The sequence below is a fragment of the Clinocottus analis genome, unplaced genomic scaffold (genome assembly GCF_023055335.1).
Source record: "Clinocottus analis isolate CAN_PGR_092001 unplaced genomic scaffold, fCliAna1.0.p SCAF_23, whole genome shotgun sequence".
Classification (NCBI taxonomy): Eukaryota; Metazoa; Chordata; class Actinopteri; order Perciformes; family Cottidae; genus Clinocottus; species Clinocottus analis.
This window is the reverse complement of record NW_027175965.1, coordinates 9,201,270-9,228,596: the sequence shown is the minus strand read 5'-3', so window position 1 is coordinate 9,228,596 and position 27,327 is coordinate 9,201,270. Positions and strand designations below refer to the sequence as shown.

Sequence of the window (27,327 nt, the reverse complement as noted above, 5' to 3'; positions counted from 1 at the left end):
GGATAATTACAAGTGAACTTCTTTCCCTCTGAAGTTACCTTTCCACCTTGATATCCTCCTGTTCATCCATTTTAAAAGCCGGTTGTGGTATTATAAAAGGATGTCCATGTTGCCCTTTTTATGCTCCACAGGTATGCCATCGCACACAGTAGCTTCTCTAGTTTAGCTCGTATAAAATACTGGAGGGACATAATGAAATGAAAGGTGATATAGATCTTTATAGACGTAATAAAGGCCTTTTCCATGACATACCATGAGCATCAGCGGCTAGGGCTTGTGACAGCTATGTGAGCTGCATTAATAAACATAATGTGGTTACTGTTGTGTTGGTGGACATGAGGATGAGGAGGATACCACAGCAGAGAAGAAGAAGGAAGAAAGGTGGTTGTTACGATTCAAGTATTCAAAAGCCTGGCCTTATCAACAAATAAGGCCATTGACTACCCGACAACTTCCCATCACCTATCCCCCTTCAGCGGCATGTCCATGTTCAAACAATTTAAATGTCAGAGGCACGGAGCAAACAAACCGCCATTTAATAACCCTCGCCATCCCTCCCCTGCAGCTTTTAACCTTCTCCATCCTGTATTACAAGCAGACGGCGACACAATCTGAATCGCTCAGTAGTTTTTCTGACACCGATGATGTGGAGGTGAGAGGAGACAGAGAACGCCCACAGAGGTGGAGGAACTGCACATGGAGGGACGACACGGAGGGCATGAAGGTGTGAAACACATACGACCACGCTCACAAAACAGTGCGCACGGACAACACAGAACCCAAACACAGATGACATATTAATGTTAGTGGATATAGAAGTGAGAGAGTCCCACTATTGTGCCGGTTCGGTGGAGTTAGGAGCGGTTATGTCGGGTTTAATATAAGTTAAAGGCTTCTGTTCTCTCCCTCTTTGCATTGTGTTAAACATCTTACCTCGAATCGGGGTACCCTCTGGAGGAGAGACAAAAACGAAGACACAACATCAGTTTAGTTCAACGTTAATGTTAGTAATAGTTAGAGGAGTTATTTGGGCTGGAAGGTGGATCACTGGAACTAGATTATCAAACCATTAGGTAATCTCTTATAGGGGTGATTTCTTTTCATCGAAAAAGGGACGAGATCACACCTCTCACTGCTGGTATCACAACCATCTGGGTGGCTTTCCATGACTGGCACGTTGCATCACCTTAATGGTTTCTCCTGTTTCCCTTTTCCTCGTCTTAGACACATCAGGGCTGCATTTCATCGCGGCTGAAACTCGGGGAGAAATTGCAGAGCAAGAGAGGTTTAACCAGAGGCAAAAAACAAAAAAAAAGCCTTTACCCAGTCGATCGACCTTGAATCGACGCAGTAAAACAAGTGAAGGGCGCCACTATTCTTCACTGGGCATCTACATTAGTATGAAACAAACTTGCTGAGGGAGGAATGGAGTCTCCACTGAAACATAATCCCAGGCTCCACCTTCAGGCAACCACAAGTTAAACGAAACAGATTGAGGTTTGTATTTATCGTCCGCGTCTGCTTAACTGTGACAGATAGACTCTTTTCCTCCAGCTTCCCCCTCCTCTCCGGTCATTCGACCTCCTGGCTCTTTCCCTTCTTTCATTTCACCGAGAGTAGCATGTTCCCCCTATATTCTTTGTTTATTGTGAGTCTGTATTGTGTTACATGGCTGACTGCAAGCCAATGTCCCATTAGGGACAGTAACATATTGAGCTTGTCCAGTCGGTGGCCGCTGGGCTTGTAAATGTGGCCCGAGTTGTTGCTGTGATGTAAAATGTGTCCCTTACAGCAGAGCTTTGGGTGTGGGAAGGAGAGCCAGCTTAACTTCAACCCCCTCCTCTCCGCCAAGCACTAAACTGTCCATCCAATCTTTTGTTGTCTCTCCATTCATTGTGTTCGTCTTTTTATAATTCCCTTTTCTTTATCTGTGCCTCCATTCCTCTCTCTTGTTCCCCTCACTTCTGAGGTTGTGTGTGTTTCAGTCTTTCCCTCGGTTTCCTGTTTTCCAGCCCGTCTCTTCATCTCCCTTTCCAAATCTCAGGATGACTCATGACGACTACGTGCCCTCGGCCGTCCCTTGAAGAGTGCCAGCGGGGCAGCGCCGAGCCAGGGGAGGTGCCCTACTTAGCATCGACGGTCTGCGGGCGCGGAGCTCAGGGTCAAGAGGAAACGCACTGTCCATCGAGCCGGACGCTACACAACGACCCTTTTGTGTGAGCGCAAGTTGGAGACAACACATGCCAGCATCCTCCTTACTAGCTGAACTCAAAAAAACAATACCTTTCATTAAATCATCAGTTTCCTGCTGCTTTTTGTGCAGCCAGAATATGCACGGCCCCCAACTCACTCACTGTTTACACAATGTTCACCATCTCCAGGCGATGTTAGCCCTCTGCACAACGTTGCATCCTGATCAATCACCTCAAGCAGCTGCCTTTTTCAATGTGAAGCGGCTCTCATGCGAGCACCCTCTGCATGTCTTTGCTCATCTCTCAGGGCGAGCCAAGCCACCCGACAGACTCAACTCACCACAGCTCGTCTCTGCAATCTCAATCAGACGTGAGCGTGACATCGAGCCGGCGTCGCTGCTGTACCAACGCACGTGTTGGTCACCTCACAAATACCTCTTGAAATCAAGAGAAAACATGAAGTTTAAGATGCAAAGTGGTGCCAGTCATTTCCATATCCTTCCTACACACTCAGCGGTGTGGGTGGCTGTGGATGGATCGTACAATACCTTCTGATCAGAGTGTTGTGATACCAGCAGGTAGGAGGCGATCTGAAGTTCTGCCTGGTTTACAATGTACCTATGTGTTCACTTCCTTTATTTAGATAGATAGATATGTACTTTATTAATCCCCAAGGGGACATCTGTTGAGCTAAATCTTAAAATGTGTGTAAAATGTAAACCAATTATAAACAATATGATGTTCATACTCTAAAAGTGTGCATTTGCTTAACTATACAGTGATTTAAAAATGATTTTAGAGTTTAATTTATGGTTAGAAATGGTTAGAAATGTCCGTAATGTCTGATATCTTGTTTCATAGAGATCATCATTCATCGACTATCTCTACTCGTCCTTTATTGCAAACACTCCCTGAAGGAAGTCATTTGCTTTGATAGTTCAGAGCCATTGAAAGCCCAGGCAAAACAACAGGGACATTTTAGTTATTTCTGCAATGATTTTAGAGACCACATAATCATAGATAATCACAAGGCAAAAGGGCAGAAGGGCTGTGGGAGGGTTACTTTGTTAAAGAGTTAGAGTTAGATTAGAGGCTGCAGAAGCTCTGATTCACTTTGCTTTAGCTGAGATGAACATTTTATTGTTGGGTTAAGGGGTTACTAGGTTAGTCGAGGTTACGGTCAAAGTTAGGTTGAGGTTAGGATAAGGTTAATAAAGCAGGTTCGTAAAGAGAAAGGTGGACTTCATAAAGGACTGAGCGACAAACGAGGGATGGAAAAAGAGAGGAAAAGAAAAGGAGGATGAGGGAATTCAGTTCAAACCAATTGATCCCAACAAAAAACAAATGAGAAGGAAATGAGCGGCCGAGGTCACCGCAACGGTAAATATTGAAATAATTAAGCAGCAATAGAAAGGAAACATAGCCAAGGATCAGAGCAGCTGGACCGGAGTGGCCGGTCTGCATTCAATTACGATGGCAAATCCACCTGTACTGCGGGAACGCCACCATATGGCCATAAGCTCCCTTTCTAAGCTTTGGTCAGCCAGTAGCTGATCAGCTTAGGGTGACGATGACCTAAATATACCTCAACGGGCCGCTGACCTCCTCGCATTATCAAATGCGGCATTATTTTTTTTTTGCTCCACGGGACGGCCCAGCTGTTTGGTTAAACAAACCTCTGAATATATTACAAATTATTATTGAAAATGTAGTCTGGCCAGAGGCAATCTGGCCGGAGATGTCGCCCCACCCATCTGCGTGTGAGCCGGGTGGCGTTGGGGCGATTGGCCGAGTGTCAAAGTCGGACCGCCCTCCAGAGGGCGTCCGGCTGACCTTCTCGGGAACACAGGGACCCGCCTGGGATCCGGTCGCTGTCCCAGCGGGTCTCAGATGAACCCCCGGCTGTTGTTCGCCACGTCTGCAGAGCTCCTCGCCGCCGCCCTGCAGCGATCTGACGCCGACCGACGCGGCCGTCGTCTTGCTCATTTCAGATTAAGTGCAATTGAACTCAGCGGGATTCACATTGGGATGAGCACACATCTGTGTGTGTGTGTGTGTAAAGGAGCCATCCAATGTCAGGTCATGATTTTAAACCTTTGTATTAAAGAGGAACCTTAATCTTTATGAATATGCATCCCCCCCTCACCCGCCTCCCCATCCTCTCACCGTCTCTCTGGCCTCTGGTTAATCTGTTCTGGCTGACAAGGCCAGCGAGGGCCCGGGGTCTGTAGCCACAGGGTCTTGGGCAGAAATGTCAAGCTCCCTCCACACCTCTAGAGGAGCTCCTCAGGGGACCCTGATGCAAATATCATTGCCCCGCCAGCACAGCGTGGTCTGGCCCATAAATAACAAGTCAGCCGGCTCGGCAGCTATCCAGCAAACAAGCGCCGGATGCCCTATCTTCCTGTATATGTGTATATACCTCCAACATTATTATTACAATGTTGATTTATGCTGATGAGCTTTAGGTTGGGAATATGTCGGCATGCACACTTCAGCATCAGACGGAGTGAAGGTCACATACGAAATGAGGGGGATTATTTTTGCAGGAGCTGGAGGCGGAGGATCCTTTCAAACTCGTGTTTTCCAAACCCTCCTTCCATGCTCCCCCATCTCTTCCCAGAAGTCTCAGTTTGACCTCCCTCCATGGGAAAGCAGCCATCAGAGTTGCCTCCCGAGGCTTCAGAGTTTACCTCAAGCCAAAAAAAAGCAAACAGGTAGCCACCAAATGTTGTCAACAGCAATCTGATCAACAGGAGAATCTGAAAATACAAACGCTGCCACAATAATGTGCTCGTGCGTTCTGTTCTGGGACTTTGTGGAGGCGCATTTATTATAAAAGAAATTCAAAAGGAAACTAAATCCTGAACCCGAAGACCCAAGACGGCCTCAGAGTGCAGAGGACGTGAGAAGATGGCCGCCGAGGGGGCTCGAGCACGCAGGCCTTTTTCTCATCAGCATAAATCCTGCCCGGGTGCTGAATGCGCTTTCCAGTGAAAGGGCGACAGGAGGAAGAGGAGGAGGAGGAGGAAGAGGCCGGCCCCCAGCACTAACATTACCGTAGGAGAGCCTTGGTGTTGAAACAAGGGAAAGTAATTTCCTCTCCAGCCCTCCTACGTCCACACAGGACCTGTAAGTGAAATGCACCCGGCTCAAAGTGGCAGGGTGTATTTTTGCAAGTAGTTCAAAAAGTCAGGAGTACAACAAAACGCGGCCAAATATAAGCCCTCGCCATCCAGCACGGGCAACAGAGTCTTAGCTGGAAGTCTGTAAGCCAGTGGGGATGTGGGGCCAATTTGGCACGTGAATAAAAAATGCTCTCCGAAAGCATTTGGCCCGGACCAGAGGGGCGACCCAACCCGAGTGTGGGATTGGAGGGTTCAGCCATCCGGAGGTCCTGCAGAGACCTTCACCTGGAAAGAGCTCAAGATGCAGCCACTCAGTACCGGCTGCACTTTCCAAGAGCATTTGGGGACAAAAGAGCTGTGATTGTGATCAACCAAGTTGGATCATTTTCACCCCTGAGTTCAAAACAGTGTTTTCCAGGAGGAAAGTGTTTGCCGTGTGTCTCACCAAGAAGACAGAAATACTGTAGGCGACGACTGCGACGCGTTAATCGCCTTGAATTCAAGCAGAGTCCAATTATTTCCTCAAAGCCTGCCGTCTCGCAGCGCAGCAGAGAGGACGAGCGGACGTGACAGGAGACATATCTGGATGATCTGGTCTGGGGGAAAGTAGACAGGAAGTCACAGCTTCCAAGGTCACCGTGCACGAGGCGCTCGTGACCTCACAGGGTAAAGTTTCTGAAATACTGCGGCCCAGGGGATCCAACTGGCCGCCGCCGGCTTCACGACGCGTACGAGCGTTAGCTTGAAGCAGAACGTCGCCTCAAAAGACATCGAACCCTCACCAACTCATCCCGCCGCTCGCCCTTGATTTGACCTTTCTAAGTTCCATCATGGGGGTGAAGGAGGGTGACGTGAGGAGTGCGGGCGACAGGAGAAAAACAAAGTTTAGCAATAAAAAACAGAACATAGGGAACAAGAGGCAAAGGAGGACAAGGGTGAGCGGAGAGCAAGGGACGCATGCATTTTTGGAAAGTAGTTTAAATATGCCATCTGCTTCAAGGAGAGTGGGCGGGCTCTCTGGGCTTTGCGAGACACTTACCAAAGGTTTCTGAAAATGACAATGCAAGAGCAAAGTAAATGAAGAAAAGGGAAGAACAACAAAGTTCATTTTAGGTGGAGCTGGAAGTCACGGCCAGTTGAGAGGGACGAGAGTATAGCAGTGATGTTTCATGGAATATAACATCAATTTATCATTTTAATATGAGGCATTTTTGGGGGGAAAACTTTATTTACCCATTTTTGTTGTCAATTGTAAAATATCAAATAGTTTGTCCTTTTTTTTGTCGTTTTTGTTATTGCTTGGTTTATTTGTTAACCGTTATTATTTTTCAGTTTTAACTTGTTGTTATGGTTCACGGCCGAATGAATGTGAAGACTCTGCGATGTGAGTCACATCTGAGTTTCAGACACGAATACAGACAAAACACTCAGAAAAGAGACGACATAACAGTGCGATTCAGTCAGAAAGAACACACAGAGACAAAGTCATGAAACAGATAAAGACAAATGAGACAGAGGTTAGAAAACAGGAATTTGGATTAATTTCCATCATCATCTTGTTTGGTTTGAATTTATTTTGTAAAGAACCATCGAGAACAGAATAAGAAAACCCTGCGCGGAGGTTTAAAACTCACACAGCTGGCTTTTCATTTAAACTACACACAACCTCAAAAAAATAAACCGATCAATTTGTCAACCGAAGGTCGTTGGCTCCAGTGAACCCGAGTTTTCATCAAGATCCTCGAGAGAGGAAATAATCTCAGACGCCGTGTGCGCGTGTAAACATGTCTCACATTAAAAGCATCTCAGTGCCTGTGGACTTGGCGAGTCATAAATTAGGATTATTTTGAGCGTAAAGCCCAAAACTGGTGCAGGGACTCAATGTCAACGGGCTCTTTATTTAGTAGCGTCTACACTCGTTTGCATCTGCTCCAACGATGGGGGTCGGTCATTGCATTTTTTTTCGATTGGTGACAAAATCATGGACCTAAAATATCTCCTCCCCCTCGTTGCCCGGGGCCGCTCCCGGCCCTGCACTTAATTAGCGACGTAATTAGACTTTCCTGGGCCTCTCGGTGGGGTTTCATCAACGGGAACAAGACAACACGTCGTTGTGTCAGTGGAACGTGGACCATGCTCTCATTGTCTCCCATGACACACTTATGAATTATTACGAATCATTTGACCTCATTCTGTGACGTTAAGACTCTCACGACGTAGTTTGTTGTCTTCTCTGGTGCTCTAACAACACGGTGCAGCCACCACGGCGTTAACGGTGGATCTGTTGACCGCCGGTTGCTTCTCCTGGTGTCGTTTAGGGATCTGAGCTCGGCCTCATGATTTGCATTAAACATGATAAACGCCCAAAGTTAAACGTACACGTGTTTTAGTTTGCAAAGCAATTATGAAGGTAGATTTGTGTCTTTTTTACCCAAGCAATTTTCTAGTTTGTAAATTATCTGCAAATCTTTGCGCTGGAATAAAAAAAAAGGTCTCTCAAAAAATAAATTGCTCTAAAAAAAAAAATTTTTTTTTTTTAGAGTGTTTTTTTTTAAAGCAAATTTTAGTTTTGAGATTTTTGTTTTTTTGAGAGGACACTTTTTTTGGGGGGCAATTTTTTTTTTGACAGCAATTTTTTTTGACAGCAATTTTTTTTTTGAGAGCAATTTTCAGTTTTGACAGCAAATTTTTTTTCTGGGCATTTTTTTTTTTTTTTCCAGCAATCTTTTTTATTGAGAGCAAATATTTGAAAATAATTTAATTACAAACTAGAAATGCTTGGGTAAAAAAGACACAAATCTACCTTCATAAGCAATCAGTTGCATATGTAGTTTGACATCCTAAATATCCGGATTACTCATGGCCGGCTTTCATTCTCACATTACTGACGAACTACCAAGATACTCAGATCAATAATACTCAGATCGGATAAATTAACCTAAAATAAAGCAGATTTTTTCGTTCCTAAGATATTTGTATTGGCACAAAGTTGTTCTTGGACCACGAGGCAGTTATATATGTTCTAAACTGAAGACACACGTCTGTTGAAAAGCAAACACATTGTTCTCAGTAACACTTCACGTCCTCTGAAGCAACATTAGCTGCAAAGCACAAAATCATCCGTGTGCCAAACACACGTCCAGAGGAATCTGTAAGCGGGGAATAAAGGAAGCGGCAGGACGCTCGGGCTTTGCTTACCTGAGCGGAGCTGCTTGATTCGCCCGTTACTCGCACTGGGGTCGATGGGCAGGAAGTCTTTGTACCAGGTGATCTCGGGGTCGGGGTTTCCGCTGGCGGCACAGAGCATGGTGGCCGTTCGAGTGCGCTCCACCACTTTGAGCTGAGGGCCCATGTCGATGTTGGGGAAGCCCGGCGGGAGCAGGTCCTCTGTGGAAACAACAGGAACGAGAGTTTGATGACCTGATGAAGCCTTTTACATGGAACTTTAATACGCTGTAGTGATTCCACCCAAATAAGATGACAAAAGACATCGTTATTCTGCTTGATTTTGAGTATTTTTGACAGCTTTTCACTTGATGAAAGGATATCTTTGAAGTTGTGTGTTTGCATATTTGAACAATTGCTATTTGTGTTGTGTGTACATTGTGTAATAAAACTGTGTACTCTGGAAATACAATGCTACTGTAACAATAAGTTAATTGTGTCTATTGTTTTTTTCAAAAAGATAAAACTTGAATTTGATATTAAAATAATGCAAATCCTATTAAAACAAAGACTAAACTTAAGTCAAAGGTAAGTGGTTGCACAAAAACAGTATTGCGTGTGTACCTACAATAATATCCATGAATTAATAAGTGGCTCATTACATTGGGATCGTGGCCATGTTACCATAAACCTTGAAATCATATCTTATTCACAAATTGCCCCAAAAGTGTTAAATTAAACAGGCTGAGTACTGAGCACAATGATGCTTCTGTATGCAGCGTTGCTTTAACGCGGGAGACTTTCTAATCCCAGCGTACCCTCCACCAATGAGACCAATGCACTTTAGGAAAGCCAGATTATAGTTGGCATGTAAAGTATCCAGACACATGAATAAAGCAAATGAGGAGACGCGTCTTGAATTAAAACGTTGATGGAATTTCATCAAGAAAATGGTTCTCCAAGAGAGCTGCAGAGAAGAAGCACAAACACCTGGAAAGGGAAGGATTGAGCTCTTTCATGACTCTCAGAAAACAGAAGACTCATTTTAATGGTTCGAGTATCCAGATACTCACACACGGCTTTCCCGTCAACCGGCTTGTCCATCAGGAAGCATTTGTCATGATCGAATGCCCTTAAGAAGGAGACGTATGCTCACTCTGACAAGCAGTAAATAAATGTCTTTAAGTGCAAACACAAGAGAGTGAAAGGTAACGCAGGAAGGAAAGCCTGGTAATCCCGGAGATTTCCCCACGTTCGGGGGAAACAAATGACACTCAAATCAATCTGCGGTTACGCAGAGCTCTGCAGAAGCACCTTGATGGAGACCCCCGACAGCCGAGGTCTGAATAGCGATTGAGGGATGGAACACGTCAGATTTCACTGTGGCGTCGAAGGTGCGAGGGTCTGACTGTTACTGCTGCACTCACTCAAGAACCACCACACTGGCCGGGCAAAGAGTGTGATGTGGCGTCTCTGCAGCCAATATTCATGCATGATTGGGCAATTATTCCACTGTGAAGAGACAACAGTGCAGTGTGCTCTGCGGTCATTGTTCCCCTCGTGCACGCTCTCGGGACAATTAGTCCCTCGGGTCGAATCGCTTGACATCCACCCCGTCTGGAGCCAGAGCGGTGACTCATTCCTCCATGATGAGAGCCGTCGGGGTAAGCGCCCCGAGCTGCAGCACGCATCACGAGCCCCAAAAGGCCACGTCACAACTCGGAGACGATTGACGGAGGAAGAGGCTCGCCGGCGGCACAGGAGAGGTCACCGTGCAGGAGGGAGAGCCAATGACCTCACATCCAGGCCGCGGACATCGTCGTGGTGTCGTCGACACCTGGGGGGGAGTATTGAATTATGGGAAATGGGGGACATTACGTCGAGTCAAACGTATAATCAAAGGGAAGGTTTTGGGCCGTCTGGCTGTCCGCAGATTTTTCAACAAACGGCTTTGAATCGCCTTTGTGTGGGTGGTAAGTATTGTTGCATCATCCAGCAGATGCTCCGAACATCGTTCATCTGCACGCACACACACACACACACACACACACACACACACACACACACACACACACACACACAGAGCAATGAATCAAAGCCGAATGAAAATTTTCCTTTTTTTTCAAACAGGGAGCGCCGTGCTATATTTTTCACTTTCTAAAATCTAAAAAAGCCTGTGAGCAATACAAATGATGACGGATTAAAGTTCTATCTTGATACATTTTTCATTTTAAGTCACACCACTGGAGTATTTCATGTGCAAAGGAAGGAACAAATTAAACATGTTTAATATGTTTTGATTGGTGTAGTTTACTGGGATTGTAGAGAAAGAGTTGATATGTGATTTTGAAATATGGAAAATTGGAAAATAAATGGCCTATAGGAGAAACCAGAGGTCCAGACAGGTTACTAACCTAGACTACCACCAGCAGGTGGATGTTTCAATGCACGGTCCAAAGAGGTGTATGCATTCACACGGGTTTATGTTCCACGCTGTGGCCTCTCCATGATTATTTATGATCAGCCCTGCATAATCTTTTCTACACCGAGTTCCCCTGAAGCTTAGAAAATCAATGACAAGCCTCCGCTTCGCTTTGCAAACCTCAGAACAAGACAAGAGCAATATGTTCCCACAAACTCCCTCTTCTGTGTGTCATTAATGATCTATGTATAAGTTGCCATAAAAGGTGCTGCTCTTTCGCATTCCTCCCGCTCGATCTGTATCTGCACGAGCCTCTTCGGGTTGTTACGTCTGATGCATGTGATGCTGCCGAGGCCGATCTGCGCTTTGCATGGCATCCACGCTGCCTTCACGGTATGAAAACAGCAGACGGAGGGCCGGCGCGGACTACATTTATGAAGCTGAAAAAACACAGTAAGTGGATTTGAGACAAATTAAATTAGGCAATTGACAAAGGAGATGTGCCTGGAGGAGCGAGGGAGGGCAGCAGGAGGTGAGCGAACGAGCAAAACGACCGAAATAGCAGTGAACGAGAAGCAGGGATGGAGGATTTCACGGCGCTATGATACTATCAATACAGCTGTTCTGACCTGATACAGCACCGGCAGCCATTCCTGGATAAACGGCATGTGTGCTGGTTGCTTACTTACCCAGCAATAGAAGCTGATACCATCTCCCCCCCCAACCCCTGCCTCCCCCGAAGCGTTCGGGCTCTGTCGATAAAGGCGGCCATGCAAAAATAAAAAGATCAGTCATCGAGGGAGTGTTCCTTCAGGGTGAGCCGGTCGGACTGCGGCGAGGAGACGGCGACCAATGACACGAGCTGATCGTATCCTGGAACTACCGAAGGGCCAGGCGCCTGTAATGGCTTCACAATTGCATGTCTGCGTCGTGTGCTGGGGGTTCTCTGTGATGACAAATCTGCACAGGTCTCCAACAGCATTGATGCATGTGCACCATCGGTCAACGGCAACGTTGCCGTCCATTTTGCCGGAAGCAGGCTTCGTCGCCGATGCCGACAATCATCCGACAACAGAGCCGTGAGACAGTTGCGGCTCGTAGCGTGCCAAGAAACAGCAAAGCCGTATCGCTTTTGATGTATTTTTTGCTGTCGTTGTATCCCACCGACTGACATATTCAGTCACGTTGAATACAGCATCACAGTCTAGCGCTAAAGCTAAAATATGAACAAAAAAACAATCTCATTGAGTCTTATCTGATGAGGACCTTCCTCATTTTTAAGATATCAAAACAAGCCTCACCCGATGGGTGACAAAAGAAGAAAAACTGCTCCACAGGTACGTTTGACAACAGAGACGTAGCAGGTGCTTAAAGGTGTTCTTAATCTTCCCAGCATGCCGCCGGTCTTCCTCGTGTATTAAAGCGACACAAAAGCCTTTTGGAAGAATGTCATTGATTTGGAGATTGGTCCGTGTTTGTGTGCTTGTCAGCGTTTGATTATTGGCCTCTGGGCAGCTCAGCTTGGTCCTCTGATGTGCGGCAGCGATGACGAACGCCTCGCAAAGACACAGCGGAGTCCATTTTCATAGCTGCGGACATTGAAGAACTATTTGACGGATTTAGACGCGTTTCAAAGATGGCGACTGGCTTCATGCAGATGTCATTTAACGAAGGCTTTCACATCTTGCGAGGGGAAGAACAGTCGCCTCCGGGTTACCGCCGCGGCAAGCGCTGCGTGTCCACGCCGCGCAACAGCTGGCGAGCTCACAGCACGACTCCAGAGCTGGACCTGCAGGCTCCAGCTGACCTTTTCTAGATTTTGATTTGTGTCATTCTTTTTTCTTTTTTCTTTTTTTCCCGGGGTTTGGCTTGAATGCCATCATTATCCATAATTGTCTCTAACCGTGCTTCACCATTTAATATCATTACAAGTGACAGGTGCAAAGCCTTTAATCAGCCTCTGGTTAGCATCGCCGCTACCCGGCTGTTAATCTGCGGACCCGTGCCGGCTGTTGCGTTGGGTTTTCTATCAAGCTAAGTGTGGCCCTCTTAAAAGGTCGGTCCCTCAGACTCATTTAACTCTTCTGACTAATCCTATTCCATGTGAATTACTGTGATCAAACCAAACATATCTGCTTGTCGTTATAACTGCGTGTACAGAGTCATGCAGGGCCGTGAGATTAAATACCACATTTACTGGACACTTTACTTTGCCCAAAATACAATATACTAACAAATGGTGCACATTTTAAGTATAACCTTGGAACTATTACTGCTGCACGATACCCAAAAGCACAACTAGCTATTCACCATCTGTTGAATGCACAATGTAATACTGCGTCATAAAATGTACTTTACAGTTCCAGGAATAGAAGAACGTATTCTCTACTCATGGAGCACTTAACCGTGGCGCCTTCCTCCCCCCGCTGAGCGACAGAAAGAACAAGACCTCTGACTTTTGTAATGCCGTTAACATGCTTTACCCACTTTGATATATAGTATTACACATGCCACTTAACCCCATTGTGTTAGAGCTCTGCTCCACAACGCAGCTCAACAATCGCTAACCCTATGAAGGGTTAGCGATTCAAAAAAAGACAGAAAAAAAAACGCTCTAAAAAAAAAACTGCTCTCAAAAAAACCTTAGGATTTATTTTTTTTTAGAGCGTTTTTTTTTTTTTTTTTTTTTTTTTTTAAAGCAAATTTTCGTTTTGAGAATTTTTTTTGAGAGCAATTTATTTTTTTAGAGGGCAAATTTTTTTGGGGAGATTTTTTTTTGAGAGCATTTTTTTTTTTTTTTACATTTTTTTGAGAGCAAATTTTTTTAAACTTTTTTTTGAGAGCAAATTTAAATTTTGAGAGCATATTTTTTTGGAGAGAATTGTTTTTGGCATTTTTTTTTTTAAAATTGAGAGCAAAGATTTGGAGATAATTTACTCACAAACTAGAAATGCTTTGGTAAAAAAGACACACATCTACCTTCATGTAACCCTGGGACGTCTGAGTATTGGTCAAGTTACTGCATATAGATGTTAACTTCATTGTACTGCACGCGTCATTTGTTTTCATGTGATGTAAAAATGTCGGATGCAGCGTCTTCAAAGGCGTTTGTTCTGAGTCGTCATATCTCCATAGAGGAGCGAGCTTTAGGAATAGAGAGGTAGAAGCTGACTGGCTGCAGCAAATGCATCGGGGTGCTCCACCATCCCCCGCACCCATTACTCATATTATTATTTTCACTTACTGAAATGATTTAATTTCATCAGCAGCTTAATCAGGTTAACTGATTACCCAGCGCCACAGCATGGAGACACAGGCTTTAAGCAGGGCTGTGCATTGATACCACAGAGGGGCTGCTGGGGGAGGCAGGGCGAGCGAGCAGGAGAAACCAAGGTTGAGATTGGAAAGCTACAGAGAGAGAGAGATGATAAATATAGTGGAAGAGGATGAAGAATACTAATGGCGTGCTTTCCTTTCACGCTCACATAACTAGATGTTTAACTAACGGGCAGTCCCAGCTGCTGGCTGTGGAGACAATGCAGTTTAATTTGCTCTGCAGCTACAACACAGCCAACTGTTCCCATCACACCGGCCGGCCAGAACCCAGAGAAGAGCAAGAAAGATCTGTAGCTAAAGCTGAGGAACAACTGTGTTTCGGGCTATTTTCCAGAATCCAGGTGTGCATGAAGGTCTATACTCTGCTAATTTGCTAATTTTTCTACACGCCGCGGTTGGTTTAGTTGAGGAAGCACGGCTGTGAGAAAAGAGGGACGAGTGATGTCTTCGCTAGAAGCGACAACGAGTTGTTGCTGGTAGACCCGGCCGTTTGGTTTCTTCCAGAAAAAGGTCATGTGATGGGGAATCTGGAAAGGAGACGTCTTGACTGCTAATACGTAGTCAAGCAGCCAACGCAGGCGTCTACTCGGATGCAAGCAGAGTTTTCAAACGTACCCGTCCTCGAGAGCGTTTCTAAACTCCTGCGCAGTGTCGGTACGGTAGCCGAGGTCAATGTTCCCAAACTACATGCAACACTATGTTTGATCAAGACTATCTCCATGTATTATTTCATCTGTTAGTTGTGCTGTGAAGTAGCTAAAAGCCTCCAGCTATTCAGAAGAATGTGTGAAAGCAGGTGTGAAAGCTTTTGGTCTTCCTCCCATACGGACACGGGTCTTCTTCCACTTTGCAGCTTTCTCATCTGCGATGGACAGATGGTACATTGGTACATGGTGATTACGGTATACAACCAAATGTGCATCTTCAAAACCAAACAAAATGGCCGTTTAAGAAAAACATATTCCAACGAAATGTCCCTATCTTCATTGCATCTTTCTGTCACATCCACCCAAATTCTATAGTCAATGAGATTGTTTGAGGAGAGACAGGGCAGCATTGCCACAAACATATCCAGGGACAGAGAAGAATAGCAACACAGGGGAAATCTAATCACAGTGTCCCGGCCCCGGCACCGATGGCCCTCTCTGGATAGCCATCTCAGCTGAATAATGGTTATTATACAGCGAGCACTCAACCTCTACCCCCCCTGCTCTGTTCCCAGAAAGACGTCCGACGTCCCATTGGTATTCTCCACACCCCGCACATCCAGCCACCAAGGGCAACATTTACATCCAAATCTCTGAAATACGAACCGGGGAGGGAGAAGAAAAAAAAAAAAAGCCTGAAAGACCAGACGAGAGAAGGGAAAGGGGACAGAGGAAGAGAGTGAGATGCGAGATTGAAAAAAGGTGGGAGGGACGTTGCAAGTAAGGCAGAAGTTTGCAGCATTGCTCATGGAACTGTGAAATGAGTTGGTCGGGTCAGCTTTCGGACCACATGATGGTGGATTTAAATGAACTGTGATGATTGCGTCCCCTCGAGGTCTCCGAGGCCGTCTCAGATTATTTTTGTGAGTTTTATATGTGGGCTGTTTAATGACACGTATCCTGTGAGCAACTGGGTGTTCCCTTAAGTGACCTTTGACTCCTATTTTAAGTAGCTGCACTGGGAAAAATGTAAATATGTGAGCGACAAGGACTTCAGTCTGGCGTTCAAACGGACCGCACCGACCGTTCTAACGGTTTGCAAATACTTTTCACGCCACCTCTAATCCTGAATCCAGCCCATATTAGGACACGTCCATAAAGATCCCGCTGAGCTGACAAGCAGACAGCTTGTTTGCCAAAGAAAGAAAGACAGCGACAGCAGCCAAGAGGAGGGTTTTCTAGGGAGCAAATGGCGGCAAAGCAGCAGTTACGACCACAGTTTCATTCAATGTGAAAGACAAAAGAGTCGAGTTGATGGTAAAAAAAACCAGCAACCAAACCGAGAAAAGAAAAGCTTGTTCATAGGAAACATTAACAGATAACATCCTGCTTTTCATGACGAAAGGAAGTAATACTAACTTCCTGCTTGGCATGACACCACGTTTCATCTTGTATCCTGTATGCACTTGTGTTTTTAGATGTGAAGACCCAGCGCCTGTAAACCTACACACACCTCGGCTGATATATTTAGAAATAAACACACTGCTGAAGGTGTTCACTGAGAGCAACGCGCTCTTCTTCCAGGAACGATCACATTCACACGGTTACGCGTTCACAACTGGAAGCTGTCCAGCACAACAAAGGTCCGGTCTGCCGGCCCATGAGCAGCTCCACCAGAGCCGGAGGGGTGAAGGGATTCATCCGGCGGTCTGGGGATCGATCTGACAACCTGCCGGTCACCAAGCTCCTACCTGCAGGCCACCGTCGGCCGTGCATTGCATTTACTGTACTTGTTAGCATAATGACCCCGGCAAGAGTTGCTGCAACGAGCCTCACCGGTGAAAAATAATCACAGTATGAAATATGAAATCTTGATTCAAGATTAAATTATATCCATATATTAATTTGATTAAAAGCTGCTCTCGTTTTGAAGAGGAAAAGTGAAAGACACAGTTTCATCATCGTTCTGGTTTTTGTGTCGCCGATGAAAAGGAGTTTTAACAATTTCTTTTAATGAATGACGCGCTGTCTTTGCTTTGCACTTTGGATTTGAATGACGGAGGCCGGGTCAAGGCTTCAATAGGAACACATACAATACATGCCATTTCCCTCACAGACACAGCACCGACTAGAGGGACTAGAAATGGTCTCGGGCCGCTCGGAAGAGCCTCTGAAAGAAGAAGAGATGGAGCGAAAAAACAACATAAAAGGTAAAAAAAACAAAAAAGTGTTTATTCATCTCAACCGTTGGAAGTGTATTGAGTTCCCTCCCTCTCTCTCTCTCTCTCTCTTTCTCTCTCTCCCCCTCTCTCTCTCTCGTCTTGTCAGCCTTTCAAGGCGTCTGGGGCGAGACAGGAGAACTCCAGGGGAGACAGGGGAGGAGGCCGCGGCCATTAAAGGAAATGCCTCATCGCGGAGAAACGTCAACCAGTCAGGTCTGGTTTAGGGGTGGGTGGCATCGAGTGTGTGTTTATTCAAGTGTGTGTGTGTGTGTGTGTGCGCAGCAGTGGGCACCTTGAAACCTGACGTCAGACTAACACGCACGGTGTGGGCGGCGAAGCTGCAGCCGGTCGACACGACTTCTGCTGCTGAGTTGAGAGCTGCAGAGAACGCAATGCATCTCATTCAACCACAAGAATAAAGCTAAGCCACCCAGCTGAGCTTTAAACACGGTAAATATATATATATATATATATATATATATATATATATATATATATATATATATATATATATATGCCTTGTGCTGAAGTCTGGCCTCATTGAGGTGCAGCCATATCTGCAGCTTTAGTGTTCTCGTTAGTGTCTTTCCTCCGTCATGCCGGTGAACACTGCGAACAAAGACACTACAAACATTCAGTCCACATTCTGCACTTAACATTTCACAGCAGCAACATATAAATATGCTCTGCATATCTACGTATTTATTACAGCACTCAGGACTTTGCTGCTCCGATGCTCCCCGTGTGGATGCAAGCGGCGTCTGGAGCATGAGGGACAAACGTTTACTCAACCGGAAGCCTGGAAACCAGACACCATTTTACAGGAAGTGGCTAAACCGGGCGTGACACAACCGGAAGTCCCGCCCCCAAAGGGACAAACCCGGAAGTGATGTCATCACATGGCACAAACAGGAAAATCATATTGCCAACTTTGTCTTGAAATAAACAACCATTAAGAACCGGCAGTCATACGGACTGTTTCAATTGAATTAATTATGTAATTAATTGATTATATATATATATATATATATATATATATATATATATATATATATATATATATATATATATATATATATATATTCAAACTCATCCCAATTCAGCAGCAGGGCCTCTGTCAAAAACATACTGATCTATTAAAGATGATCTTGTCATGTTTTTCCACATCAGAGACCTAAAGACCCAAACCCCCGCTGCACCAGGGGGTGAAGAGAGCTTGTATGTGTGTACACATCTCGACTCTGCACCGCTGACATGGGGAGCAAAGGCTTCCCTAAGCTTCACAAACAATATTGGGGCCAAAACAATAATGGATTCAGGAGGCTGAACTGCTGCACTGTGGCATTTCTGCCAAAGCAGCTAATCTAACGCAAACATAAAACTAAACCTGAAAACAAGACTGACAGTAATTGCAAAAGGCTTTGGGAGGGTGGGGGGGTGAGGTCATTGTCTCGCTGGGCCATTAGCTCAGTGCGCTGAGCTGCTAGAGACAGGTCTTCAGGTTTTTGGGAGTCATCTTTTGGTGCCCAGATGAACAATTATGAAAATGTGTTGGCTGAGAGATGAGGGCCGGCAGTGGAGCTGCTCGGTAATTGGCGACACGGAGACGACGTGCAGACACAGGGATGTCACAAGATAATGTGGGCCTTAATCAGGGGGAGACAAGTGCAACTATTGGATAAATAAGACATTATTCTCACAGAAATGTGATGTTCAAACACATTTCAAGACATGGAAGAGACAGAAGACGTGGCTGCGTGGGGTCGTAAAGCATCATCCAGCTGGCCTCTTCCTGAATGCATTCATATTTATCTTGATCATGCATTGTGTTGCATAACACTAGTTTGAGCCTTATTGCACATCACACTCATTCCATCGCTTGGCATCCAGGAAGCAGAGGTCCAGCACTTGTGGAGCTCGGGGGACCAGAAGCCTGTTCAACTCTGCAGATCCTGCAGGAGCCTCAGCGTGACCTCGGCGTTGTTCGACTTCAGTCGCCCGGGCCGGTGGCTCATGCGTATGCATGATGCCGGCGGTCCGGGCCGCTTCCCTCCGCTCCTCTTTATGCATGAGCCGGGCCTCGCCGAGGGGCGCCGGCGTTTCCACAGGAAGCAGCTCGTCCTCCCTCGTGGAGCACCTCCACCAGTCCAGCAGTCTGCGGTCCCTGCATGCTGCTGTTACATCGATATTGAAGTTTTAATGAGATTCCACGTGCTCTTGAAATATGTTAATTGTGTCCTCTTCCAAAATGTGATTATTATTATTAATATTGTTTTTTTTCATTGTTTTGTTATTGTCTAATCAGATTAATTAGGAACAGAATCAAGTAAATCCAATTGCACATTAATATGAATATGTTCATGTACACACACCCCGAAGCGCAATAATTGTAGAATTGCAGAGGACTGATTCACATTTCATCAATCAATCATAAATCAATCAACAAAATCACTAAGACACACGTTTATGAAATATGATGAAAAGCGTGATGCAAGAAATCTTAATAGTAGTTTAAATCAAACGTGATTTATATAGATTTGACATGGAACGATTAATATTTCTTTTTATAAAGGAAATCAATTGAAGACATTCTGATTAAATTCAAATAATTAAAATTATTATCATGGTATTTGTTTGTTTGCATTGAAGGTGACTGAGGCTGTTAAATAAAGCGAAGAATTAGAGGAAACAACTCTGAAGCTCGTGGAGAATGACTTGATATGGTAGGAAACATAAGGAAACAAAAGGAAACAAAAGGAAACAAAAGGAAACATAAGGAAACAAAAGGAAACAAAAGGAAACATAAGGAAACAAAAGGAAACATAAGGAAACAAGAGGAAACATAAGGAAACATAAGGAAACAAGAGGAAACATAAGGAAACAAGAGGAAACAAGAGGAAACAAGAGGAAACAAGAGGAAACAAGAGGAAACAAGAGGAAACAAAAGGAAACAAAAGGAAACAAAAGGAAACAAAAGGAAACAAAAGGAAACAAGAGGAAACAAAAGGAAACATAAGGAAACATAAGGAAACAAGAGGAAACATAAGGAAACATAAAGGTATCTGCTGCTACAGGTCGTTGTGAAGTTTCGCAGACGCTGCTTCTTCAATTTTCTCTCCTCGAGGATGTATTTATTTAAACTTTCTGTCCAGAAGTAACTAAATCAGCCCGACCCTTCATCCTCTTCTGCTCGTCCCCTTGCTCTCTGTCTCCTTGCCACTTCATCTCCTCCTCTTCGTTCACCTTCCTGCTCCACGCTGGCGTCTCGTATTGGCCGTGGCCAGAAGCCTCCGGTGGCCAAGGTCACTCCACTTGAGCAGGATTTATATGAAATTGATGGTGAAGGTCCAGGACGCAGCCAACCCTGTCTGGAGGCGAGCTCCGTCCACTTATCCTGCTCCATCAGCACCACCTCTTTCTCTCTCCCTCTTTCACCTTTATCTTGCTCGCTCCCACTCAGCTTGTGTCCCTCTTCTTCGTCCTTCAATCACACATGATTACTGCATTACAGGTTTCCCAGGATCAAAGGATTCAGAGGCCATAAACTCGCGTCTGAGTGAATTTCCTCTGGAGGAAACTTTTTTTTTTTCCTCCAAGAGAGAAAGATAGAAGGCTAGGAAGAGAGGATAGACCAATATGGAGGTATGAAGGGGGACATGGGGAGCAAAAAGGTCAAGAATGTGGAGGAAGATCTTCCAAGATTAGAAAGCTAGTGAGTCACCGACGGACAGCAAAGAAATGCTGCTGAGGAAAAAACAAAACTCTGTCAGCCTCCAATGAGAGATCAGCGGCATGACTGCCATCCGTTTGGTCCACGTCCACCTATTGTGTTGTTGTTTGTGCCAATAAATAGCACAACAACAGCGGGAGAACCCCGACAAAGCACAGAGAAGAACCTCATTACTCCATGATTAGGTCAAGACATTTGCTGCAGACGTAATCCTCATCAAATGTAAGAGAATAAGAGCAAAAGAAAGAAGGAAAAAAGCCGTTTTGACGCTATGATTTTCAGCGGAAGAGGGGAGCGTTCGGTTGGAGAAAGACGCCTCATGCACGGCTGGGTCTCCTGCGAGCAGGTGACCGCTCACGGACGCGACGCCGATGTTTTATTTACTGGTGGAGGCGCTGAGCGGGAATGAGAATTGACTTGTTTGTCGGGAACAAGCTGGAGATAAGCAGTTGGCGAAAACAAATGAGGGAGCGCATCAGCTCAGCGTGGACTCGGCCATGTGAGGTAGAGAATCACGACTTCTCCTTTTGTTCACGCTTGTCGACAACGTTCTGCTTTCATGTTTCCACAAACTCATTGTCTTGAATCTAACAAAGTACGACAAAAAGTGCAACAACACAACAGGAACGGTGCCGTCCTTTGTGTCTTCACTCCAGCATCTCCAGCATTTCTTTCCTCCCGTGCTTTCCCGCCACTCTTTTCTGCGTTTTTCCTCCCCAATCTGTCTCGCTCGGGCTGTAGGTGTGTGAGACGAGTGGAAAGGGTCAAAGGTCACCTCAGAGGCAGGCGGCGAGGAAGAGGAAGAACAGCCAGATCTGTTGCTGATACTGCCAAACGTATTCTTCACTGTCTCATTAAGGAGCAGCCTGCTGGCTCTTTTACCTTGTCTCCTTTCTCACACACACACACACACACACACACACACACACACACACACGACTTAAACACACCACAAACACTCCGTCACACAACTAACTCTGTCTCTCATACACACACACACACTCCTGCTCATGTTTCACTATGTGTCTTATCAATTTTTCATCCGGGTTGTCTGGACTCACCTCTTCCTCTCAACACAAAACAAATAAGCATCCGACCCTCTAACACCCAATCAGCTGAGGTTCAGCAGGAGGAAGAGGAGAAGAAAAAAAACTGACCGCCGCCGAATCAATGCAGAAGAAAAAATGTAAATGTCGAAACAGAAAAGCACGCTTCTGCAAAAAGTTTCAGGAGGAGAGTTTACTCCAACAAGCCTGATATTTGTGGGGAAATGTACAAAAAAAAAGGAGTTTAAAGAGGTTCCAAAAACCCAAAGGGGTCAGGGATGGACTCAGAGGGAACATTTCACAAAACCTAAATGTGTGTTTGTGCCGCGGCTCGTTGGATCCGCTCAGGGAATACTGATGAAATGAAAAGCAAGGAGGAGAAGTCCTCTCTGTTTCTCTCTCTTCTTGTCATCTCTTTTCTCAAACTGTCTCTTCCTCGCTGCCGTCGCCGGGGATCAGACTTTTAAAAAATCTGAAACAATTTTGAAATGGGATTGCATCACACACACACACACACACACACACACACACGCACACACACACGAGGAGGAGTCACACTCTTTCTGAACTCTGATTGCAAACATAAGCAGAGTAAAAGCTGAAAGATCTGGACCTTTTCTTCACTTAACCTCTCGTCATGTGATGCTTACCTCTCTCCACCTTTCGCTCCTCTCTCTCTCGCTCCACCGGCTCCTTCCAGCTGATTCAGCATCCCAGTATTTCAAAGCAAAGTTTCATTCATTTTTGTCAGTATGGCACAAAAAAAAATACAAAAATTGTCGACAAAAGGACTAGAGGGACTTCAAGCCCTCTGCCCGGTTTATGGGATGTTCTGCAGTTTTGTGACATATTGTGCATTTATTAAGGACATTGACGGCATGTGTTCCTGCCCGCCCTGGAGAAACACGTCAGAACTTTTGTCTTTTTCTGCTTGATAAATGGCTGTATCACACACACACACACACACACACACACACACACACACACGCACACACGCACGCACGCACGCACGCAGACACACACACACGCATGCAACCCAGTAAAATACAAAGAAAGAAGATTGGTAGAGACAGAAAAGAGGGAACAACTGTGCAAGAGAGAGATAAAGGAGAGAGCCGAGAACAAAATGATGCAGGTATTGTGGGAGAGAGAGAGAGAGAGAGAGAGAGAGAGAGAGAGAGAGAGAGAGAGAGAGAGAGAGAACAAAAAGCCAAGGTGAGGACAGGAAATAGAAAGTCTTGAGGCTTGGCCTGCAGCCAGCACTGGTTGAAAGGTTGATTGCTCTCCGTCCCTTTAACTTTCTCTCTAGTTATTCTTCCCTCCTGCGGCCGCACACTTTTGATCCGTCTCATCATCGCACCTCCGTCTGCCTCCCACCTCTCTTTTCACCCCCATCCCTTCCCAGCTCTTCTCCCACGAAGAGAAAGAAAGGTGTGGAGGATTCATCGGGCTCCATCTGCGCACCGACTGTTCAAAACTCATCGCTACGCCGAGACCCAACTTCCTTCTTTGTAACACCTGAACACGACCGGCACCGAGTGGCAGAGGGGCGGAGCTATCGGGGGGGGCGGAGCTATCAGCAAAGGAAGCGGCGGATGCAGCGTGAGTTTGACCTGAATCCATGTTGAGCAGCGAGAAAACAAAACTCCGCTCGTGCAAAACATCGTAATAAACCGTGAAGTCGGGAAAGGTTTCCTGGTGATATCGCTCGACAAACGGAAACGGGAACGTCTTCTCCTCGCTGACATTTGTGAAGAGAAAGCGGAGATCAAAGTCCGGTGTGAGGGAGAGTGCGTCCACGCCGGCGGATGTTAGTTTTATATGTAAATGTTGCCCGTCTGACATTTACCCGCCGTCTCCTCCACCTCAGAACAAATTAATCTCAACGAGAGTTCGGATGGGTTGAGAGGCGAAACGAAAGAGCTCTCCAAAATAAGTATTAACTGAATCTGCGCCGTGAAGAACAACCAGACAAGTTGGCTCACGCGGACATGATGCAAGATGATCAGAAAAGTTTTAGGGGAGAGAGTAAACGATGAGGAAACAGAGGCTGCGATACGTCTGATCGGTTCCACCAAGTCGGGAAGAGAAAATAAGAAAAGTGAGCGTGACGGCGTGGGCGCGTGCACACAAGTGCACGGCTACAAATGTAGGTCGCGGCTAGGTTTGGTAGCTCGCGCTCACAGTGAACGCCAGACCGGTGTGTGTGTCTGTGTGTGTGTGTGTGTCAGAGGTGAGCCTGCAGCTCCATGCCTTCATCACTGAGGTTCAAGTCAACTAAACCTGATGGTTCCTGCTGTAAGCGCACTATCCATCATGGTTTTTGCTCGGTAGGACGACGCGGGGGGGAAAGATATTTCATTTGCAATCACAGGACGACTGCAGCAGCGAACAATACGACCACACACACACACACACACACACACACACACACAGCTCCACAAGCTGCATCCCGGTGGCAACGCTGCAACTCGAGCAAAATCACAACAAAAAAACACTGAAGAAGAATGTTCCCGTGACAAAATATAAAGACGGAGCGAGCTGCGAGTCAGATGTGGAGAGTGTGCGTCGTGTGCTTGTCGGTCCCTCTTCAAGGACTCCCAGAGGACTGTGTGCAAGTCTTAGTGCAGCCAGATGGCCCCCATCTTTGGTATTCAGCTGAGGCGGTGGAGCGAGGAGGCGTCACAGTCACTCCTAAACGCACCCTTCCATCGCCAGCAACGACAACACACACACACACACACACACACACACACACACACACGACAGAGGGCTGGGTGTTTAGTGGGTCTGTAATGTCTTTTGTATGAATAAATGTCTGTGGACTCGTCAGGTAGTTACATGCTTCATAATGTCTGTGTCGTGCAGTGTGTACATGTTTGTGTAGGTGTAATTTAGTGTGAGCACATTCAGTGTGGAAGGCGGTGACGCGCATGCACATGGGTGACACGTGTGTGTGTGTGTGTGTCTTCGCTGTGTGCGCGCCCATCTTTATCAGTGTGTACGTGTTCATTTTCCTTTTCAATTTACTTTCAATTATTTTGCGCCGTGACAAAGAAGCGACGGTGGACTGCACGCTTCAGTGTGTGTGTGTGTGTGTGTGTGTGTGTGTGTGTGTGTGTGTGTGTGTGTGTGTGTGTGTGTGTGTGTGTGTGTGTGTGTGTGTGTGTGTGTGCGTGCTACTAAACAGTGACTGTGCATACATACAAATGGACTGCATCCATTTTGAGGGACGAGTGATTCTTGTTCTTATTTAAATTGGATATTAATGATCATTTATGGGTTCAGGGGGTTTCAGCAGCGTTTGCTAGTAAGTGTGTAAAAGCATTACAATGACTTTCCCTGCATTCAATTATTTATGAATATTTTTTTTTAGTATCTCATTTATGTGTTCGCACATTTTAAAAGCATCTCCTGTTTTAAAGAAGCTGTGTGAGCGCTCGTCCTGTGCATGAGGAACCTCAGCTGGAGAACTCCGGGACGCCGTCGCTTCTTTACGCCGAATACCAGCCCAAGTGATGTAACAAATACTACAATGGCGACAGCGAAAAGCGCCGCACTTACGGCGCGGCGAAGACAAATACTTTAATCTTTCGGTATTAAAAAGAGGCCGTGTGTCTTCAGCCGCCTCTCCACGGGTCCTGGACTTGTTTACTTACAAAGTTCTAGTTTGTAAGTAAAATATCTCCAAATCTTTGCTCTAAAAAAAAAAAAATGCTCTCAAAAAAAAATCCCTAAAAAAAGAAAACTTTTTTTTTGTAGAGAGCAAAATAAATACACTCTCAAATAAAAAAAATGCTCTAAAAAATTGCTCTAAACAAAAGATAACTTTTTTTTAAATAATTTTTTTTTTTTTTTTTTAGAGCAAATTTTAGTTTTGAGAGCGTTTTTTTTTAGATCGTATTTTTTTGAGAGCTTTTTTTTGGAGCAATTATTTTAATTTAGAGCAAAGATTTGGAGATAATTAACTTTCAAACTAGAAATTTGCTCAGGTAAAAAAAGACACAAATCTACCTTCATAAAGAAGAAGTTAGCAATTAAATTGTCGAGCGGTAGTAAACATGAATAATTACTAAGGGATAAGCCTCATGAGCAGATTCCTCGTGTCCATGTAAACACAGTCATTGTCGTATAAGCCGTGCTCGGTTGTGTTGCTGGGAGCACGTGTGTGTCTATGTGTGTGTGTCTGTGTGTGTGTGTCTGTGTGTGTGTGTTGGACTGGATTTTCCACACAAAAACGCGGCTTTTTTCTGGCCAAGTCAGCCATCGCGGCGACCCATTTCCTGCCTCTCCACATCTCGCACCACAACCCCTGTTTACTGGGGACGCGTCCCCTGTGCCTCGTCCCATATCCCATAATCCTTTGCCCCGGTTCCAAGAACCCAGGTTCGGCTATTGTCCTCCTCACCTGTTCTACATTGACAATCATCCACAACCCTCCTCCCCCTTTGTCTCCCTTCATCTTTGGCCAACGTTTCTCTATTTCTTCCTCCACTATTTCTCCCTCTGGTTCGCTCTACTTGCATCTCTTCTTGCATTTCCTCCCGACATTCATCCTCATTCATTTTTTACACATGAGTTTCATTGTATTTCGCTTCTCCTTTCCCCCATATTTTCATCTCTACATCTTTCCTTTAAAGGGTTAACACACGGAGAACCCGACCTCATTAAACATGGAAAACAAGAGCGAGCTCGTCTCGCACCTTCATCCCCTCATCATCGCACTGTCATCCCGCCTTCAGCGCCGGGTCTCGCCCGCCGCCTGAGAGACGCCGGCTTTCCTCCAGAGGGAAAAACCTGGAGTCTGATAACTTTGCATTTCCCTGCTGTTCCTGTGCAGCGCCACCGGGTTGGCCTTGTGCTCCTTCACACGCTGACGTGCACACGCTCACGTGCACGCGCTGACGTGCACATGCCCGGGCTTGTCGTTGTAACGTGGTCTGCTTGTTCTTTGTGTCCAATTTCTTCCTTCCAGTCTGTCTGTATGTGTCCACTCTTTCTTTTTAAAGGACTTTCTGGACATGATTTTCATGATTTACCCCATAAATAAATTGGGTTTCTCTTGACTGTGAATAGCATGTTTAATTAACATGATTTAATGTCATTATTGTGAGCAGGTTTGAAGCCTTTCGGGTGATTTACTGCCATGTAAAAGCCACACACATGATCCTGCACGGACATTTTAGATTTGAGGATGAACGTACATGTCATTTCACATTTTAAGCAAATTCAAATTGCACATTGAGTTCTTGAAGGGCACCTGAAGCACTCACACCCAACAGCACCCAACAGCACGCTTCCGGGGGTGTGTGTGTGTGTGTGTGGGGTTGTTGCTAACAATAACTAACCCAGGATGCTGGGCCAGGCTTCCAATCCCTGGTCCAACACCCCACCACCACACTGCCTGTGGATTTGACAGCCAAGAAGGCCTCGCTCGTG

At 45.6% G+C, this 27,327-nt stretch overlaps 1 protein-coding gene across 12 annotated transcripts in view; it reads right to left on the bottom strand.

Moving 5' to 3' along the window:
• ptprsa (protein tyrosine phosphatase receptor type Sa) overlaps nucleotides 1-27,327 on the bottom strand; it is a 210,153-nt gene that overhangs the window by 77,641 nt on the left and 105,185 nt on the right. For all 12 annotated transcript variants that reach the window (XM_068590029.1, XM_068590028.1, XM_068590034.1 and 9 more), the window contains one exon: nucleotides 8,519-8,707. In XM_068590029.1, the coding sequence (XP_068446130.1) occupies nucleotides 8,519-8,707 (189 nt within the window). The remainder of the gene's footprint in view (nucleotides 1-8,518; nucleotides 8,708-27,327) is intronic.